This window comes from Lasioglossum baleicum, chromosome 9 (assembly GCF_051020765.1).
Source record: "Lasioglossum baleicum chromosome 9, iyLasBale1, whole genome shotgun sequence".
Lineage (NCBI taxonomy): Eukaryota > Metazoa > Arthropoda > Insecta > Hymenoptera > Halictidae > Lasioglossum > Lasioglossum baleicum.
In genome coordinates this window covers 17,561,980-17,581,903 of record NC_134937.1, presented here as the reverse complement: position 1 = coordinate 17,581,903, position 19,924 = coordinate 17,561,980, and the positions used below count along the sequence as shown (strand labels likewise).

The 19,924-nt window shown below is 44.5% G+C and overlaps 2 protein-coding genes across 3 annotated transcripts in view; one reads left to right on the top strand and one right to left on the bottom strand.

The window, feature by feature from the left end:
- The window catches only part of Urm1 (Ubiquitin-related modifier 1), a 386,421-nt gene that overhangs the window by 305,299 nt on the left and 61,198 nt on the right, over positions 1–19,924 (top strand). The window lies entirely within an intron of this gene.
- LOC143211971 (uncharacterized) overlaps positions 9,864–19,924 on the bottom strand; it is a 51,167-nt gene continuing 41,106 nt past the window's right edge. The window contains exons 4-10 of the mRNA XM_076430168.1: positions 18,949–19,151; positions 17,097–17,374; positions 16,075–16,515; positions 14,961–15,170; positions 14,140–14,306; positions 13,223–13,347; positions 9,864–12,084 (exon numbers count right to left, since the gene is read on the bottom strand). Of these exons, the coding sequence (XP_076286283.1) occupies positions 11,105–12,084; positions 13,223–13,347; positions 14,140–14,306; positions 14,961–15,170; positions 16,075–16,515; positions 17,097–17,374; positions 18,949–19,151 (2,404 nt within the window). The 3' untranslated portion in view covers positions 9,864–11,104. The remainder of the gene's footprint in view (positions 12,085–13,222; positions 13,348–14,139; positions 14,307–14,960; positions 15,171–16,074; positions 16,516–17,096; positions 17,375–18,948; positions 19,152–19,924) is intronic.

Here is a 19,924-nt window from a genome sequence, read left to right as displayed (position 1 = left end):
CTATTCTGCTTGGCGTGGAGAATAGCATAGATTATCATCAGACAAGTGGACTATGCCTATGCAAGTGGAATAGGAGAGCTAGATAAATAGAATGGGTCTATTGTTAGGCTAGTTAGAGAGTCATCGATGAAGGAAGGAGAATAGCTGTATCGCCTGATTGGAATAGGGTCGATAGATGATCAAGTTAGTAGAACAAGTTCATCCTATTGTTGGCCAAGTGGAATAGATGGCTATTTGATCTGACAAACAGTACAGGATTGATCCACGATCAGGTTAGTAGAATAGGATCCTATATATGGTCAGTCAAGTGGAATGACGATGCATGTGGTGTGGCGAGTAGAATAGGATCGATCCATGATAAAGCTAGTCGATCAAGTGGAATAAGTAGCTGTATGATCTGGCAAGTGGAATAGGATCGATCCATGGTGAGGCTAGTCGTCTTACAGTCTTACACTGTGCAAGATCTTAGATATGTAATCTGACATGTAGAATAGGATTGGTTCATGACCAACCTGAGAGGATGAGATGGTCTTTCTGTCACACCAGTAGAATATAACACGGTATGGTCAACAAGTTCACTGTTCCACGATAATTAAATTAATTGAACAAAATTGACATGGAATTAGGGAAGTGAAATACTAGTTGTTTATTGTCAAACGAATAAAATGGAAACATCCAATCGAGTCAGGTAGAATCAGACGGGAATTTAATATTACAATATTTTATTAAAAATTGAGAATATTCTCCACCCAAACAGAATAACAACCACAACGCGCGAAAACATTCGATCGAGAAACGTATGACGCAATCAAAGACCATGCATGAATGTAACCGAGTCCAAAGGTAAACCCGCATTCCTCTTCCTGCCTCAAAGGTTGAAAGGTTTCAGTTCGCATGTTCTGGCCACTCACCGCGAGATCCGGAGCCTGTCCGGCTCTCAAAACAGTGCGTCACCGGAAACGCTCTTTTTCACCAACCTACTAACGAGATACGCGACGGGCAATCTATTAATATGAAGCCGGTGTACCCATCACCGAATCGATCGAACCGGGAAATACAAAGAACGCCTCGCATCGGTAACGAAAGTTCCTAGTGCTGGCAAAATCGTGAGCCGAAAATCACGCGAACGTTGAAACATCAAACCATTCTACCCCCCTCGCCCCTGTCGAAACGCGAATCGGCAGCAACTTCGTTACGAACTCACGAATTCACGTCACCGCTACCGCAGCGTCCCTAATTCCTTATTAATCACCGGCTGGCGGGGATCCTCGATCCCCCCGGCCCCTGTCCCCCCGATTGCCGCAGCTTTGAGCCGGCTGAACCCGGTCGCATACAATTACAAAACATTTCAGAAGTTGCCGGGGGTTCGATCGAGGGGAGCCGCTTCGTTACCTTCGGTCTCCTGTTGGCTAGGCGTCGTGTACCCTAGGCAAACTTCTGGCAACGTTTAAGGGGCCGGATGTAAGCCATCGTTACCCCCTCCTACGTTTGCCAGTTTCTTGGCCGGGCCGAGAATTCGCGGGCGGCGATAAAATAAATCCACGATAAGAGAGGGCGGGCGAAGGGCCTGGTCGTGAGTGAGGACTCGAAAGCGGAACCTAACCGTGTGCCTAACCGTTTAAATATCGTCTTAATCTCGCGCCGGTTTGTCTAAAGCCCGTTCACCCCCCTCCCGATGTCCCCACCGGCGTTTCTATCCGCTCGTCGTTCGCATTGGTCGGAAAAGAGAGAGATAGAGATAGAGAGAGAGAGAGACAGGGATGAGAGAGGGGGGACGCGCCTTAATTCCAGCCGCGTAAACTTCCAGTCCAGGCTGACAAATCGCCCGGCACGGATTATCCGTCGACGAAAAACTAATTAAGCCCGGAATACCGGCGCGGCGCGGCGGTGGTGGCGAGGCGGCCGAAACGACGACGTCTTCGTGGAAATATTCACGCTGGATGTGTAGGCGGTTCAACTTTCCCGTTGCTTGCGCGTGTCCGCGTTTCGTTCTGCACTACCAACTGCACCGTGAAACGGGGCGAAGGGGTGGACAAGCAGTCTGCACGAGAACCGGCTGCTAACCCCCCCACGAGTATGCGAAAGGAAGAACGGGGTGAACCGGGGGACCAGCCAGTCGTCCCTTGGCAAAAAGCGAAATCGCTCGACTTCTATCCGGCCTATCTAAATAGTTGGCCGAGTCCATAAATTTTCCCGCTTAATACCGAGCCGTGCCGACCCGCCAGAGCTTGCCACCATTCCACCCCCCATGATTCTACCGCCCCTTGCGTGGCCCATGGTGCACGGTGCACCGTGTTTCCAAACGGTGTGATCCGACCGGCAGAAAATATGGTGCAATTGGAAATTTTTGGGAGCCGATTGACGAAGACAAATGGCATTCGGATTTGTGTTAACTGCGTCAAGGATCTGCTGACAACGTGCAGAAATTTAATTTGATTTTTTTCCGATGATAAAATCAAGTATAATCAATTGATATATTATTCTAATGATAAGTGCCGAGTCATGGGAAATAATGCAGAATATATTTATAACGGTTGCTTCTTTCAACAAAAATAATTCCTAACTACCATTACATATGAAGTTTTTATTTGAATATATATCATTGTCATTGTCCTCGTTGTCCATTTATTTTCAATGTGAAATTACAATTGTTCGAACGTCCACGGTGCATATTCCGAGTAATAGTACGAAATGAGTTTTCTTTCATCTGGCCATCCCAGGAAACAGATTAACTAAAGCCGGAAACTTCAGTTAACGCGCAAGAAGCTTCGAGAAGGTCACGATGGAAAGAAGATCCTCCTCGAAACATTCGAGGACTAGCTTCGAAGACAGTGTCTCGCGTCGTCGAAGATTAAGCTAAATCCTGTGGACAAAGTGGCTCATTGTCCCGTCCTTATCATGGCAATCGACTTTCTAGTGTACAAACACTAAGCTTCGCGAGGACGCTTACGCTAATTTTGTCCCATTTCTAACCGGAATCTTTTTTGGGGACGCGTATCTAATTATGCCGAGGCATTGCGGCTTGCAGTCCTTTGCCTATAAAGATCCCCTGTAAGATCAAGCATCGCCAACGTCTTTGCCCCAACAATTTCATTTCCAGATAATATTCATTAGTTATACATACACGTCAATATTTCTGTTTCATTTAACAACACTCGCCATATTTTCACGAGCCAGACTCGCGATGAAGGCTTCTAACAAATTCTAACAAATATGAATGTTACGCGTTTCATTTTAGATGAAATAAAATTTGATTCATCGGTAATCAATATTTAATATTATATCAATATTAAGCATTAGACTAAATGCAGCCATACAAAAAATATACATTTTCTTTTCCCTTCTACGACATTTTTGTGCGTCAAGACGTATTAATCACTGTGACTGTAAAGAAAATAGTACGGCAACGGGTTAATCTTCATTAAATAAAATAATTGTAATATAATTACAGTTTCGTCAAACTATTCAAAAGTAGAATTATTCAAATTCGAAAAGTCTTGAACAACGTCGAAGCTCGTCTTAATACAATACAAAAAATTCATTCGTCCCGCGTACTGAACCGGAAAACGGAAGTTTCGGCGAAGACTGGCGATCGGCCGCGGAGCCGATAAACTTATAAAATCCGCCGGTCCCGGCATACTCCGAAATTAGCGCGAACGGATTATAGGTTCCGTCTGTTCGTGACACTCCTATTAGTATCGTGGCCGGGGAGAGAAAACGGAAGCTGCCGTCCCTTTTCTTCCCGTTCGATTTTCCCTTCTGGCGAGACTTGTGTAACGTGGAATCAGGTCCGTGTGGTCGGACCGGATCGGCCCCCCGAAATTTCTCCGTGGTCCTCTTAAATCTTATTATCACTGCTTCTGAAAGATTATTATTTTCTCCAGCTACAATCAGAGTTTCTACCACTGTACAGAATTTTTGAAAAAATAAGACTGAAGAATTTCGAGCACCGGCATGATACGAAAAACGTGTACGAAAAGTTTCAGATTGATTAACCAATGAATCAGAAAGAAGAAGTAAGGATTGGTTAGCGAAGGATTCGATAAGTGAGAAACGATCAGGTTCGATTTAATGACGCAGTGCTACGGCTCGAGGATCGAATAATGATCTCAGGCCATTATCATGGTGGACAGCTATTCGAGCAATTTGCAAGTTGGAACTGCTCCGCGATCGACTTTCGCGGGGCCATCGATATCCGGCGACTTCGTTAGTCGAATATTTGGTGTCCTACTTGCGAGAGAGCGGGCTCAACTTGTTCCAACCGGCCCGATGAAAGCCGTTCATAGAAACTGCAATAAATTGCGATACCGTGTCGATGATGGGCGTCCGGCGCGAGATTAAAACCGCGGACAGATAATCGCGGCCGCGTGGGAACCGGTTCCTAAGAGGCGATGCATTTAATTAACGCTCTCTCTCTCTCTCTCTCTCTCTCTCTCTCTCTCTCTCTCTCTCTCTCTCTCTCTCTCTCTCTCTCTCTCTCTCTCGATCGACGGAACCGTTGGTCTAGGTTTGCGGATAAAATTGACATTTCCGGTGGAACGGTATTAAGGCGACAGTCGAATATCATCGCGTCTCTCTGTTGGTATAATCGCTGGGGTACGATAGAGAACGAATTGAAATGTCCTGGAACGATATTTAAATAGGACTGCTGGTTTCACGAAAATTTTCAGAGAAAAATGGTTCTGGGGCTCGTTGCTAATCTTGTGTAAATAGTATTAGGTTGCTGCAAAAATAATTACAGTTTCGTCGGTTTTGAATTTTTCAGAAAATTCAGTGTTGATTGTACAGGCTGTATAAAATGTAATGGTCATTTTGCGACCAGTTTCTCTTACAAATGTTCACCGATACAGAGATGTCGATTAATCCCTAGAACGCATGATCATTACTTTTTACACACCCTGTAGATGCAAAAACGAGTCGAAAAGAAGGAATAACATTTATTTGCTTACCGCCTCGTTTTTTAGGAAATCGAGTTTGAAAATTAAGCGAACACGTGTGCTATTACATAGGAAACGGCTGACGCGTCTGATCATGACCTACCTATTCTACTTACACCATAATACTAGAGAACGCGGACGCGACGGATGTCCGAACTGAATTTTCTCGAAATTCGACGTCAATGTGTCAAACAAAATGTTATCCCTCTTTTAAAAATATATTAGACCCCTTTATGCATGATTTATAAAAATGCTGAAAATACAAGTGCATAATCTCCGGATAGAAGAAATGAAAATCGTTTATTCGAAAGTATCGCGACACAGTGGCAACGAATAGTGCCTCCTCTCAGATATTATTTATTTATAGCATGTATAAAATATACTCGGGGCACCGATAATGCGCGGTTCGTCTCTTTATCTGGAACGTTTTGTACGATGTTTTAAAACCTCTGGAGGCCGTGATAGCGGACAGCTCATTTATTCATTCGGAATCTCGAAATAACAATGCAAAATGCTTGTGATTTTCATTTTTATTGGAAATGCGTGAAACCTGATATTTCGCCAAAAATTGTTAGTTCTACAATGAATAATGCTGCAATATGTTTTAATTTGTCCTGAAAATCAGCTCGATTGTTTATTTTACATTTGTACGACTAGCAACAGAGTACGTGAGTAATAGTACGAGGTTTTATTTGAAGACATACATCCGATCAAGTATTGAAATTGACGGTGCGGGGGATGGAACGCAAGTTTGTACAGTCCATTACAGATCCTCGACAAACGGTACTCATTTCCATCTGCAACAATTTTCGATAAAGTCAATATTTATAGAATTAAGCGAGCGAATTCGGTTACACCACCGACGCTGTATGAATAAAATAAAAGCGACACGGTGAACGGACAGTTTTTGTTCGCTCTGCCCGCTTGGAATGGAGAGAGGCAGGTAGGAAAAAAGTATGACAGAGAATCGAGCAATATTTGATTAAATGGAAGAAATTCTGGAGAAATTTTAACTGTGATCATTTCGTCGAAAACAATAGTACAACAACGAACATAGTCTCATTTTTCTGGATTCTACTTCGACTAGCATTCATTCATTTCCATCTAAGAAAGTACCCCTCAACCTCTGGAGAAGGAAACGTTTGTGGCTAATTATTTCTTTTAAAAAAGTACGTTAAATTTCATTCAAATCAGTGGAACTTTGAACAAATTTTTCCTTACATGAATTTTACACCTGTAGCAAATTCATTCTCGAAAATAATTGTTTGATGTTTTCGCCGAGGTTTCAATCTATAGCAATTTCTACGAAAATGGGTCTTCAGACTCGTTAAACCCCAGTGTACCAGTTAAAGATTAACAGGTCTGGTTAGGCGAAACAGCTTTCGAGGAGGTCGCCGAGATATTTTCGAGCGCAGAGATCGAAGCGACGCGACAGCGGCAAAGTGGATGTAAATTTTTATCGGCAGTTCGCGCCGAGGGGGGCGTTCGACATCGGTTCGCAAGGCTTGTCGGAGGGTTTGATTTAACAGCGTTCCCGGAAGAGCCCCTAAAAATAATTTCGTCGCCCGGTCGGGAAGTTTTCGTGCGGCAGACGACGAGAGACGGCCGTTTCGCAGCGTTATCGCAATCGGATACTCGCCGCGAATATATACGAGCGGCAGCGGGAGGACGAGCCGACGTCGTCGATTCTTCGGGGTCAGCCTTTGGAATTCAGGAAGCAGCTTGTTCGAAGAAAAAGCGGAACGTGATTGGACCAGCAGGAGGACGAAGTTTCTCACCACACCGTCGGATGGCTGACGTCGGGACAGAAGAGGGCTGTGGACGAAAGGGGGTGGCTTTGGCCGAACCCTCGAGCGAGATTAATCTTGTTGTCGCTCGGGGAAGCTAAGTGCTCGTGACACGGCGCGCCTACAATCTTGCGACTACCACAAGGTGGCTGCACTAATCATTCGGTGTCCGGAGACTGCCCTCGTAAAGCTCCTTCCATAAGCAGTGCGAATTTCTTTTTTTTCGCATCGAGTCACCCTGAGATAAATAGCGGCTGCCCAATCGAATGTTTATTTTTATTGGAAGAATGGGTTAAACATTTGGCTGGGATATCACTTGCGCATTAAATTAGGGACTGCGATAAGTACCTCGGTACTTTTTCAGCTGCACACTTCAGGTTTGCAAGGTACAAGTTAATTAGCTTCTATCTCGAATCGATTTTATCTGGTGCAGTAAATATACACACGTTAATCGCGTGCAGCTCCGGTGTTAATGATCTAGTTGTAAAATAGGTGCAGCGGAGTGCGAGAATCACTGCCGACGAAACTGTGCCACCAGATATTTATTAAAACTAATTGTAAAAAGTTCCGTGGATCGTTACTTCCACACGCCACTGTGTACGGGCATACGATGCATTAAAACGAGTGAGAAGTCTTTCAGCCATTACAGGGCTGCGAATTAATTACATTGGATACAAGAGACGAGTGACAAGAATGGGACCGTTATTTCTGTCATTCCCGCGTTCGTTATGCTCACTTTGAATTTTATACCTCAACGAGCTTCGGGTATGCACATTACTAAAAATTTCCATATTTTATGGAAATTTGTTCCATATTTTATGAGATCTCTCCCACTTCTGCTACGTCACTACTCTATCGAATCCTCTGTTGCTATCGTGTGGCGTCTGCTTTCCGTAACTAGGCAACTATCCCCAGCGTGTGCGCGACTGACGAGGTTCGCGTGCAAGTATCGAGGGTGCAACTACCGAGGTTCTACTGTATTCCACAAGTAGGGTAAGGTTGCTCAAGTCGTACCACTTGAATTTCGAACCAACTACGGCGACAACAGCACATACGACGGCAACCAAATATACATCCGAGTCAACCAAGTTGCTTTACGTATTATTGTCTGCCATAAACCAGCCTCATTATAAATCCTGTCACCAAGTAAGTTTATTTCAACTTTCTTATAATTTTCTGCATATGTGTGTTTGGTAGTTAATCTTGCAAATAAATTATTGATAAAATTATGTTCCTAAGGAGTACGACTTGAGCAACCCTACCCTATAGGGAGTGCAACTACCGAGGCACCCGTCGTGAGCTTCCATCGCGAAGAAACTGGTGGACTGAGTTTCCTTCTCTGCTCCTTGTTTCCCGCTCCACCCGGTATGGCGAAGCTTGTCAGCCCCCATACATCAACCGAAGAGCCCACGTCCGAGTTTCTAATTTACCTATCCAAATATCCGCGTCTTCGAGGGTCGAGTTCGAAAGTGGGACAATAACCTCGAGTCGCAGAGGTTCCTGCGAGTCACCTCTCAGCGTTGCTTGACGGGGGTTGGTGCCGGGGGTGGCTTGGCAGCCCTGTAATCTCGAAAGTTTTCCAGGCTCGATCGCCGGCTCGCGCGCGCCTCGAAGACAAGAGCAAGAGAGTGAGAGAGAGAGGGGGGTGGGGAAGGAAAGATAGAGTCTGGTTAATGAAACACGAAATAATTAGACCGAGCAACTTCTCTATATAGCGCGTTCTCCCGCGGATTGCTATACTCCTGCCGGAGGAACCCCGGTCCAGATCGTTTCCCCTGGTCGCTCGCCGGCCCTTAAGGCGATTAAGATCGGTCCGTTGAGCCCGTAACGATAGAACGGGGAGAGATAATTAAAAAAGTAATGGGTAAGCCGAAACCTGTCCGCAGCGGACCGCCTTCAACGACAAGTCACGGCGACCATGTTTCGGTTATAATGATGGGTATCCGCCGGACCTCGTTGGAACTCCCGGCTAAGCTTGCTTTACGACGGGATCGCACGGATAAGTGGCCACCACCGAGGTTTTCCGCGAGGTATCAACTCACTTATGGCCCTCCGTGATGTTAATTAATTATTAAGCGCGCTTCGGACCAATGCGAGGGCTTGAACGCCCAGAGATTGGCTCTTTCGAAGCAATCACTGCGACGTGTGAAACAATCGTAAGCGTCCTCTCGGATTATCAACCACATTTACACTGCCATTTATTTTACGGTTGCACTGTGATTAGAACCTATTTCAGAAGAATTATTTCTTTGAACCAGGAACCAAAAATAACAGTTATTCTTAAATTTTCTACGATCTTTTCGGGCCATTTTATGGTGCAGAAACGAGGAGTACGTTCGGTGTAACGTTCGGTGATTGTTGGGCAAGACCTGAGCCGAACAACAATTTCTGGCGGAATGTTGTATCGAGGTCAAACGACGTGACGCGCCGACGGACAAGAACAACGCGCGTACACCTGCAATCCTATCGATCAGGAACTTTCGCAACGAAGTTTCGCGATTTTCGTAGGATGCGCGTCCTCTCTCCTCCAGGAGCAGCAAGTTCGTTAAGAAGTTCCGTGCGCGCGGAAGAAAGCCTCGACCGAAAGACGGAGAAATTCTCACGAGCACTTCGATATCCTTTCCAGCGCTGCGGAACGAACTTAGCGTCCGGAAGGAAATGGCCGAACGAGTTGGTTAACCTTCGCATGATCAAACTCGCATACAAGCATCTGAAACCCACTGTTCTCTTATCGGGCCTCAATGATCGGGCATGGCGATGCTCTTTATCTTCTTCTGTTTATTTTTCTTTGATATACAATTATTTGAACAAAATTCAGCCACAGTTTTACATTATTTTTGTTCCAATACTTTCTTTTTAATTGAACACCTAAAATGGAATTTTAAAAATATTTTAGCTAATTTTGTTCTAGACAGAGCGGTGTCCAGAATTGCTATTTTTTTTTATATCTGAGCACATTTTGTTCATAAAACACAATATGAAGAAAGTGGTGTGAATGCTGGAAGCAGAATGAAGCCAGGTTTGTTATCGTCCTGTTAAACGTGAATAACAGCGCGCCTCTACAGCGTGGCTGTATTTAAATTTTTGATTAAAACCATCGAGCCAGGTGCAGCGAGGTGGGAATTGTGTAAATGCATACTGTGCTTCATGAAATACTGTATTTAGTTCGTGAAATTATACTCTTCTTACACGAAACGTTAGTTCCTTACAATGGTTTCCGGAAGGTAATGTAGAGGGTGGGGGGGGGGGGCAGAACATGGCGGCCTCGTAACCCAGTTATACATAATTCATGTGTTCCTTCTTGCGACCTCGATAACTGAATTTGTTAGTTACTGTGCGGATTGGTTAAAAATCTATTACCGTACTATGATCGAGGATGGAACGATGAAGAGGTAGTGAGACGAAATGGAGATCATACCAAAGCTCTCTCTCTCGCGCGACGAATACAACCGCAGACACTAGCGACATCTTCTAATATGAAACTTCGAGAACTGTAGTACATTAAATAAGGAAAGTACGTTAAATAATTCATTCGATGAACAGAAAGTTTGGACGTTATCTTATTTAAATTAATGTATTTCACACTTCTGTAATCATCTCTTACGCTTCGGGAGCTTCGAGAAACGCCTAGATGGTTTTGATTCTAAAATGTCTTCGTACAGCCCATCAACTTGTCATGTTTTACAATATTAGAATTGGATTGCACATGGAAATTTTGCAAAAGTTGTACAAATTCATTTTACTGTCTTCAACCGATTACAATTATTAATCAACATTTTTGTCTCTAGAAGTATAAACAACTTCACAGTTCGATTACAACAAACCTCCGCCTCGCCGATGATTAAAACAACGACAGCCACAGGATGTACGAAGACTTGAACGGCCTCGGTAACAAATAAAATATATTGTCAGGTAACAAATACCAACGACGTAAACAATAACCAAAATCGAACATCTTCTCTCTCGAGAATAATAAATAGACTGCGGATTTGCTGTGCTTACGACAAAAATTAGTAAAAACGCCAAAATAAAGGATTAAAATCACCTTCAAAATTTGTTAAAGAAATTCCTAAACGGCTACCGTTTCTATGCAGAAAATGATCTCGTGCAACGATCCGCAGTCTACTAATAATCTAGCACGCATTCCAGTAGCGCACCGCGGTAACACAAACGCAAGTGTCCACCATCATCAACCCAGAGACAAGCTTATCACTCTGAACAGCGAACCTTCGAACACTTATCAGTAACCGAAAAAAGATCACGCAGAAGCAGAGTCCCATCATTCATGGAGCCTAGGATCATCGACCATCGTCAACCATGTTCCTAGTTACAGCCAAGACCCGGAGTCTAAAGTACTTAAAGACGAAGGCCGCGTGGCGATCAGATGAGTCTGTCGTTGGGGTAAGCTTCGGGCACCGCGGATCCATTTCGTGCGATTTCTTCGTCCCGTTTCCCGAGGCTCCTGTGCCTCCTTCTGGGCGGCGTGGGTACGTTTCCCGCGTCCTCTATCAAGTCCTCGAGATTCCTGTTCATCCTGGTGGGCTTCTCGGGCGGTTGGTCCGTGGGACAGGCGAAGTCCTCCCCGATGTCCCCTAGTCTTCCCTCGTTCCGACGAGAAACGGTGTTCTTATCTAAATCCGTCGGACGTTCAGTGAATTCTCGATCGTCCCGATCATCCGTCTCCAGCAGCGTCTCCTCCCATGCGCAGAACGAGACCTTCCTGCTGGTAATCGGCTTCTTGTTCTCCAGGATCTGTTCCAGGAACACGGCAGGCTGACTGGCGGATCCCTGGACTGGATGATCCGCGACGTCGACCGACGAGTTCCGGTTTACTTTCGCATCGTCAATCTTCGAGTCCGGGCCGAGCAGCTTGTCCGCCTTGGCCTCGTCCTTCGCCGGTTCCTGGGGGTCCTCTTTCTCCAGCATGTCGGACAGAGCAGCCTCCAACTCGGTCAGGCTGGGCGTCATCGAGCTCACGTTACTCTCCTCCGCGGTCTCGTCCTTGAGGACCTTCAACAATGTCGAGTGATCGTTGTCCAACAGCTCCGGTTTGATCCTGGCCTCGGGACTAGGCGGCGGTGTGGTCGTCTTCCTATCCAGGGTCTTCCTCAGCTTGTTGTGGGTGTCCTTCGCCAGCTTCTCGTCGAACAAGTTCTCCAGCTCCTGTTGCTCCAGCATCTCCCGAGGCAATGATTCCTCGGAGATCGTCCTGATCAGACTGGCAGGACGACCCGATAACTCTTTGGGCTCGTAAGTGTCCTCTTCCGGCTCGCTCTCGTTCGTCAGGCTGCTCCGGAAGATCATACCCGACTGGTCCGATCGATCCGCTTCCATCTTGCCCCCGGTGACTCCGATCGTATCTGGGAAATGGAACGTCCGCGGTTTAACTAGTCACGTACGGGAATAGTTGGGTCCTTTCTACTCGACCCGGGACGATTACCCGTGTCAGAAGCGAACCCCAGACGGGAATATCTACCCGCGCGACCCGCAGGGACCACCACCGACGGCCACACCGCGCTAATTTCACTCCTCGACTACCAACTCGGGATTTATGAGCGACCCTGCACCGAGCAAACTTCCAATGCGATTGGGACGATGGCACAACCGGTGCCACTGCCTTCGCTCAAATCAGACCGAGGCTTTTTACCTTGATTAAGACTTCTAGAATTTTCGTACGCTACCAGTATATTCCACCAATCTTCGGGCGGTTGCTCGTTGGAAGGAGTAACGTGGCGTTTCAACCCTTAAAAGTGGACTTTCGAAATGTACTTTTAAAATGGAATGATTCGTTTAATTTATTTTTAATATTATATTTATATTTAATATTCATCTCCCTATTGAAGTGGCGCGTAGAAACACATAGCGAGATAGTAAAATTTCGTCCAAGTCTGAAAATAGTTACGTTAAATAATTATTGCATAATTTTGAAAAATCTATGATACATGCCTAAACGCTTTTTAATGGAACCTTCAGTAGCAACAGCAATTTTCATTATGAACTGACAAGTCACCCTCGATAACGTCATCTAATAGTTTCATTTAAGATTGCAACGTAAAAGAAAATTTCTATGCTTTCTTTTGGCGCAGCAAAATTGTTGAAAATCCTATTAATAGGCTTCCGGTAGGTAAAGTGTTAACATAAATTTTAGTGGAGCCGTATCGCCCGTAATAGTTCACTTAGGGGTTAAGGGACATCATTTCTACATCTAAATAAAGTCATACATTTAAAAAATGTTATGAAATTTTAACATTGCTCAATTTTTGAGAGTATCAAGTACCATCTACTTTGAACTGGAGCGTACATCATTAATCCATGTGGCAAATTTGGTTTAACGAAAGTTCACGGGGGTAAAGGGAGAAAGGTGGAAGACAATGGAGCGACGTTGCACAATTGCAAGAATGTTATTCAAGGTGCAGCAGCGGTCTGGGAATCGAGAGCGAAGGGAAACGTCAACGTCGACGAGAGCATCGGGGCACTACGACTTTCGGATCTATTTACCAAGAGCTGAACGATGTTTCGCCTCGTCCAGATAAAACGGCTCCGTGGAAGCAGAAGTCTCGCAGGCGGTCGAATTTCTGCAGCTGTCCTCCAGCGTGGGTGGTTTGAAGTACCTCAAGTGGGTCCTACGGAAACAATGCATTCACCTGACAATAAAACTAGAAAAAAGCCGAGGCAACGAATACACGAGCTGAACACACAAATACGTGTTATACATATACATAACACTCTCTTCTTCGAAAGACGAATCATTCAGAAAATATGAAATGCAAAGTCGATTCTTGCTTGGGAAGATCGACGCAAAGTGGTGGTAGTATTATTACGCATTGTGCCTAAGTGACAAGATGTAGGAACTGCGTAAGCGCTTATCTCTCTTTTTATTATTTCTATGGAGCTGAAAACAATACAATCGAATTTCTAAAAAAAATTAACGGATTCTGCAGCTTCTTCTGTAGATTTCCTGAATTTTTAAGATAAAAACGAACATTTCAGTTTGAACAGTCGCCATTTCCCCAAGAATAATTGTTATACTGTAGGTCGCACAATAACTGGGCGTATATAAAACAGAGCCGAATTAGAATTCTTAATGCCAGGCAATCTGGAGAACATCAATGCACTACAAACTGTATTTCTAAGTAAACGGAATTGAAAAGTTAAAAAGTTCCAAATGGCTTGACGTAATTTATCTCTTCATAAAAAATTCATCAAGGTGTTCACCAAAAGAAAGTTCTTGCGAAAGAAAGAAGCGTTGAAATGAACTGTAAAGAGGGGATATTATAAATTGACGGGTATATTTAATAAAAATGAGTAGGGTCACCCTAAGCATCAGAATATGGGCTTACACCACTTGGCATCGGCGGGGCCCAATTAAATCCAGTTAATCTCCCGAACGCCGACCGTGGATTATCTCTACCGACCTATTTGGATCCACTTCAGAATATTCCGGCTCGCCAAGTGCCGGGGACGGTGTTTTTCCAAAAGACTCGGGCTTCTGCATGTACACCGGTGATGTTCGTCCATAATCGACGACGTCCTTGTCCTCACCCTCGCCGGAGTCGTTCCCGTTACTGATCCTCCGAGGCTCCTGATAAAGAAAAGCTTGATTCTCTTACACCTTGGCTAGCGCACACCCGCCGATCCATTCTGATTCGCGAATTCTTGGCTCAATAGAAGGTGCTAACGGTAAAGTGACTATCATTCAAACAACGCTATAAATATTAAATTGTGCGGGGAACTTTAGACTCTTCTAAAGTTACTTCCTGGGGTCTAGTTTGTTCAAAAATTAATACAGCTTGGGAAAAATATTTTTTTGTGGTGTGTCTTCTGCAGGTTCCAGTGAAAGGGGCTCTTAATATGCACTGCACACATTTGAGTAAACATGGTAAACTATTGTTTGAGGATTTTCTCACGAGAGTGCGACTTCTCCTTTACAAGATGTAAGGTAGTGCCATGATAGGCGACTATACCATATTTGGGCAGTTTATCCTATATGATTTTATGGATATGAAATTGTGAATAATGGTATAGCAATTTTAAGTGGTGACTCTGAGTCACCCCTCGACTGCTAAGGGTTAATTCGTCAAATTTTATGCACTTATGAAATATATGAGTGGGGGGGAAGTAACACTAGCTCTTACGTCTCGCAGCTGACGGGGACAATTTTTATTCTGCACAAAGACCCACATTCCAAAGACTAGTCATAAGATTCTTCCGAAAAGTAGAAAGTCGGAGCGTTTACCTCAAAGGATAGCCGGCGTTGGTGACTCAATTCGCAATTATCGATGCCACCGAGTTCCCAATCCTCCGATTTACTCGGGTCGTACTTCAGGAACTCGGCTTCGACCACCGTGTCGCCCCCGCACTCCAACTTCTCCAGGTCCAGTTCCTCCGATAGGTTATCGGGGCTGCCGCGGCTTGGAATATAGTCCTCGAGTCGCACGCTCGTTTTCTGGGGATTAGAATAAATTCGTGTGGTATATATGTATATATAACGTATATATATGTGTATACATATATCCCGGGGCGCAATCACGCTCCTTGCAGCGGATTAATCCTTTCGCCGAGACTTCCGACGCCGACTATGCTACACGGACCGTTTGCAGTCCGAGCGGTTTCTCATAGAGCGTCTTTGTGGATTTGCTGAACGCCGGTCCCCCGGATTTCGTGACTTCGTCGGGCTCTTTGAGTTGAGGGAAAGGGACGTTTCCAGGGATGTACCAACGCCAACTTTGTACCCGCAGACTTAGGAATCGTGACTCGTCGCACAGCGAATCAAACGAACGTGAAAAACGTGAAGCGGATTTGCGGGTTGATCAACTCTCGGAAGCATTTATGGCGACAGAAGCTTTTTGAGAAATTGTAAGTTGAAGAACGTAATGGGTTTGAGCACCATTTATGTCTTCATTTATTAACCAACTGAGAAAAAGGTGGAGGTTACTCGATTCGGTCCGTATGTGCCTTTTTTTCTATGTATGTTCAGTAATGTTCACCGATTACACCGAGATGGATGGACCAATCGGAACGAAACCTTTTGCATCTTGTAGAGTATGTCCCCGGGGTGGTCCCGTGAAAAAAATGTTGCTTTCTTTTATTTTTAGCGCATCTTTTCGAAGTCGGTTTAATTTTTTTTTTTAAATTTTTTCAAAATCGAATTTGACACATTTGTATAGATGAGTTTAATTAATCGAATTGAAAGGGTTGATGAAGTTGATGGATTCAAATCTGGAAAATGTGTGTGAATTATATATTCGCAATGAAATATATACGAGCATCGTAGCCAGCGATTTCAATAGGCAAAATAAGAAATTCTAAACCCTAAATTTGCGAAGTGGTTCAACCAAAAAATGGCATACCTCGGAGAAGGGTGCGAGGAAGGCTTCAGCCGGAAGCGACCCAGTGCTGCTCCTGACGGGTCTCCGGGACTTTGTTCTGTCCCCAGCAGCCTGCTGTCCTTTCATCCCCTTCGTTTGATGCCTGGCCACGTCCAGCTCGTCGTAATTTGGCAGACTGACGGTGCTGTAGTTCTTGGTCCTCGCGTGACCATTCGATTTCTCGGCGTCCCTCGAGGTATCCTTGATCTGCTGCTCGGGCACCATCAGCCACCTTTTGTCCTCACGATTAGGCGTCGACGAGTCCTTGCTGCTCCTGCTTCTCGCGAATCTCTCGTACTCCTCGGTCTCGTGAGGCTTTCGATGATTCTGGTTGATCTCCCTGCCGGTTTTCCTGTCCTCGACGTGCGAGCTCCTCTTGCCTGACACCATGTCGCTCGATATTATCCTTCCAGTACCGTTCACCTGCTTCCAACAAAATATTATAATCCTTGTGGCCATTTTTACAATTTTCTTCACCCTCCCTCCCTCTTTAATTCTTGTTGCCATTTTTACGGTTATTTTATCCCTTTTTAATCCTTGCAATATTATCTAATCCTTGTAGTCATTTTTTTCATCTTGTGTTAATCCTTGTTTTGCACATACGTAATTTAATTTTGCACATGTATAATTTGATTTTGCACATACATAATTTGAATTACACGTACGCAATTTGATTCTGTATACGTAAAAGTCAGTAGTAACCTTCAAAAAACAAATGACCCCTTCAAGTCAGCTCGTCAGGGAGAATCGAAGCTCGACAACAAGAGCAACGCCATTTTTCCCTGAAGCAGCCGCATAGCAAACAGCGAGTCGGATTCGCAAGGCGGCCAGGTCCGTAAATATTTTTTAATGTCGCGGATATTTGTTTCACAGATTCGCGGCGCGGTCGTAGCCCCTATTTGCCCAATCGGGCCGCGTTTTACACGAGTGTAAATATTCTCGTGAATATCGAATTCGAATTTACAATGGAAATGCGCCGACAGCGAAAACGTCGTTCTACTCGCCTTGTGTTCATAAATCTCCTTCTTTCTTCCATCTCGCGGCGCGTCCTCGCAGAGTCGATGTTTGTCGGGCCTGATCTCCTCTTCGCCATCCTCGTCGTCCCCGCTGCTCTTCGGAGACTTCACCGAAGAGTATAACGGCTCGTCACCTGTCACCGAACGCTTCAAATTCGCAGGTGCATTCTCTGCCGTCTCGTCCGGCTTTGGGGGCAACGGTCTGCCCTTGTTCCTCTTCTTCCGCCTTGGGGGAGGAACTGGAGCCGATTCTTTCAGATTCGAACCTTTTCAGAAAATTATAATTTACTAACAAGGAACAGCACTCAACTCTCAAGTGGTTTGGACTTTAAAAATTTATCTGTCCAGGACGATTTCACAGTCTATATCGACAATTAATAACTGAGGACCTTGTTATCAATTTTCCAATGGCGATAACAATTTTGTTCGTGATCACATGTAATCACTTTGACGTCACTTTACACCAACGTATTTCATTACCAAAGAAAAACCAAATCTGTGGAATATTGTTTAAACAAGAATGACTTTGCGTAAAATTTTCCTAGCCTGATATATTCTCCGTTCGAAAATATGCAACTTTTAAAAAATTTGTATTGTTCTACACCCTCTAGTTACTGAGATATCTTTAAAAAATGTATTTCTAAGCTATCAAATGTTTTCTAACAAACTGTATCATAGAATCTGAACGAAAGAAAATTCGTATAGAAATATGTATGCATATTTTTTTAATCGTCCATGTAAAGAACTGCTGAATATGCATTTGCAGTGTTGATGGTGTAATTCTACAGATTTCCGAACATATTTCAGAGAGTGCTGACTACGATCATGTGCAACGTGATGCTAATAATCTGTCATTAGGCTTCGAGAGTCTGGGGTCGTAGTGTAGGACGCGCCTTGTGTCTGACAATATGTCTGCATCAAGTGTTCTAAGTTCGAAGTCCTCTACGTCAGGTCTCCCGAGCCAGATTCTTAGTTTGAGAACGATCTACCGTAATTATCTTGAATATGAATAGATTAACATTGTCTACGACAAGCAGCTTTACCCTCAATCTACATAGGATATTCTAACAAGAATGAACTGTGATTACTAGACCGCGAGTTTTCATGCAAATTAAAAGTTGTCAAATTAATTATTATGCAAATTAAAAATTTCTCAATTTGTGGGGATTATTTTCAAAACTCTAGCATATATCGATTGTCACGGTGCAACAAATTTCAACTTTTTTGGGGGGATTTCGATGAAGAAATTGAATCGGTGAAATATAAAACGGGAAAAGATTATAAAAATTCAAAAAATGCGGTAATGTTGTGTTTAACATAACAAAGTCGTTAAGGGATCAAATCAATGTTTATATTATTTATATTTTGCATAAAGATCCGCAATCTAATGATGAAAATCAAGGAATGTCAGTAATTAAAGTGCGCAGCTAATATAAAAAAAAATTATTTAACTCGATTTTGAAGGTGGTTACGAACATTTATACCGTAGAGATGACACCGTGCCAGCACTTTTAGCCGCCCGCGCGCTCGGGGACGAATATTCGAGCCGCGTCGCGCCCGCTAGAAAGTTTTCCGTCGTGTTGACGAGCCGCGCGCACGGTTTTCCTTTGCTGGTCTTTTTTTCGTTGAGGGGGCTGAAGCCGGATGGAACCGCTTATTTACAAAACACGGACAAATACCGGGCATCCCCGCGGCGCGGTGGTGGCAGGGATGGTAGCCGTGGGTGGGGGCGGGGGTGGCCGCGGGTGCCGGGTCCTTATCAGCTGGCACGTCGTGGCGGGGCATGTTCTCGTTAAGGATACAGCTTGCAGTACGAGCTAACGATAAATTGTGAGCTTACAGCTGGACGTCGGCGTAGTAGCGGGATAGAGGCTCGTGTCGACGGTTAAATTCGTGAGGGCCGAGCTCGGCCTCGGTGTGCTCGGTACTTCGAGGTTCACGTCGACCCAGTCGCTCGGATGGAAAGGCCTGTCCACGGAGTCTATGCTCCTGCCCCTCGTGAGCACCTCCCTTGGCGGCGAACCAGCGTACCCAATCTCCGAGCTGAAAGTAAATCGAGAAAGGCCCGCATAAATAACCATACCCGTAAACCCCGGGAAACCTCCCGCCGCGGCACGCCCTCCGATCGCTCGATCATTTTTCATCCTCCGATTTTCCGGACCCCCTCCCTCTTCGGTTGTCAGGTTGTTACGCGTGGAACGCCTGATTTTTAACAATGCGGTTCATCATTTATATAAGACTATCATCCTTTCGCTTTTCAACTTCTCAGCGTCGACCTCCATTTACCATTTCCACGATAGCATCTCCTTTGACTAGCTCGTCCACCCAGAGAAGATTTTTGGGGACATTGATTTGATATTTTTTGAATGAAACTGTAGGCTGCAATAGTATTTCTAGGCGAATCTGTCGCGTATTTATTAATTCAATTGTGTTTTATTTTTTAAAATATATGTTCACGACTCTGTATGAAATTGTACACACTTTCAGGGTCCAAGGTAAATTGACCAACCTATAGAAAACTGCATTAAAAACATAGAATAAAATTTGTTCGTCCGGGGCTCTGTTTTTCAAGAAAATGATGGAGATAATCGATATAAAAAAAGTAGGATACAATGTTCCCGTTTGAACTTCCATTTTCAAATGTTTGAAAAATCGAGTTCTGTTCCGCAGAGATTTATGCAAACATACAGGTGTGTATCCGACAAATATTCAAATTAGATTCCTCTTGAAAACACGTTTCGAACGAAAAATGTTACTCTACATTTTTGTTATCTGTTTCCACACGTAGAATAACCCGATGCCGCCGTATCACACGT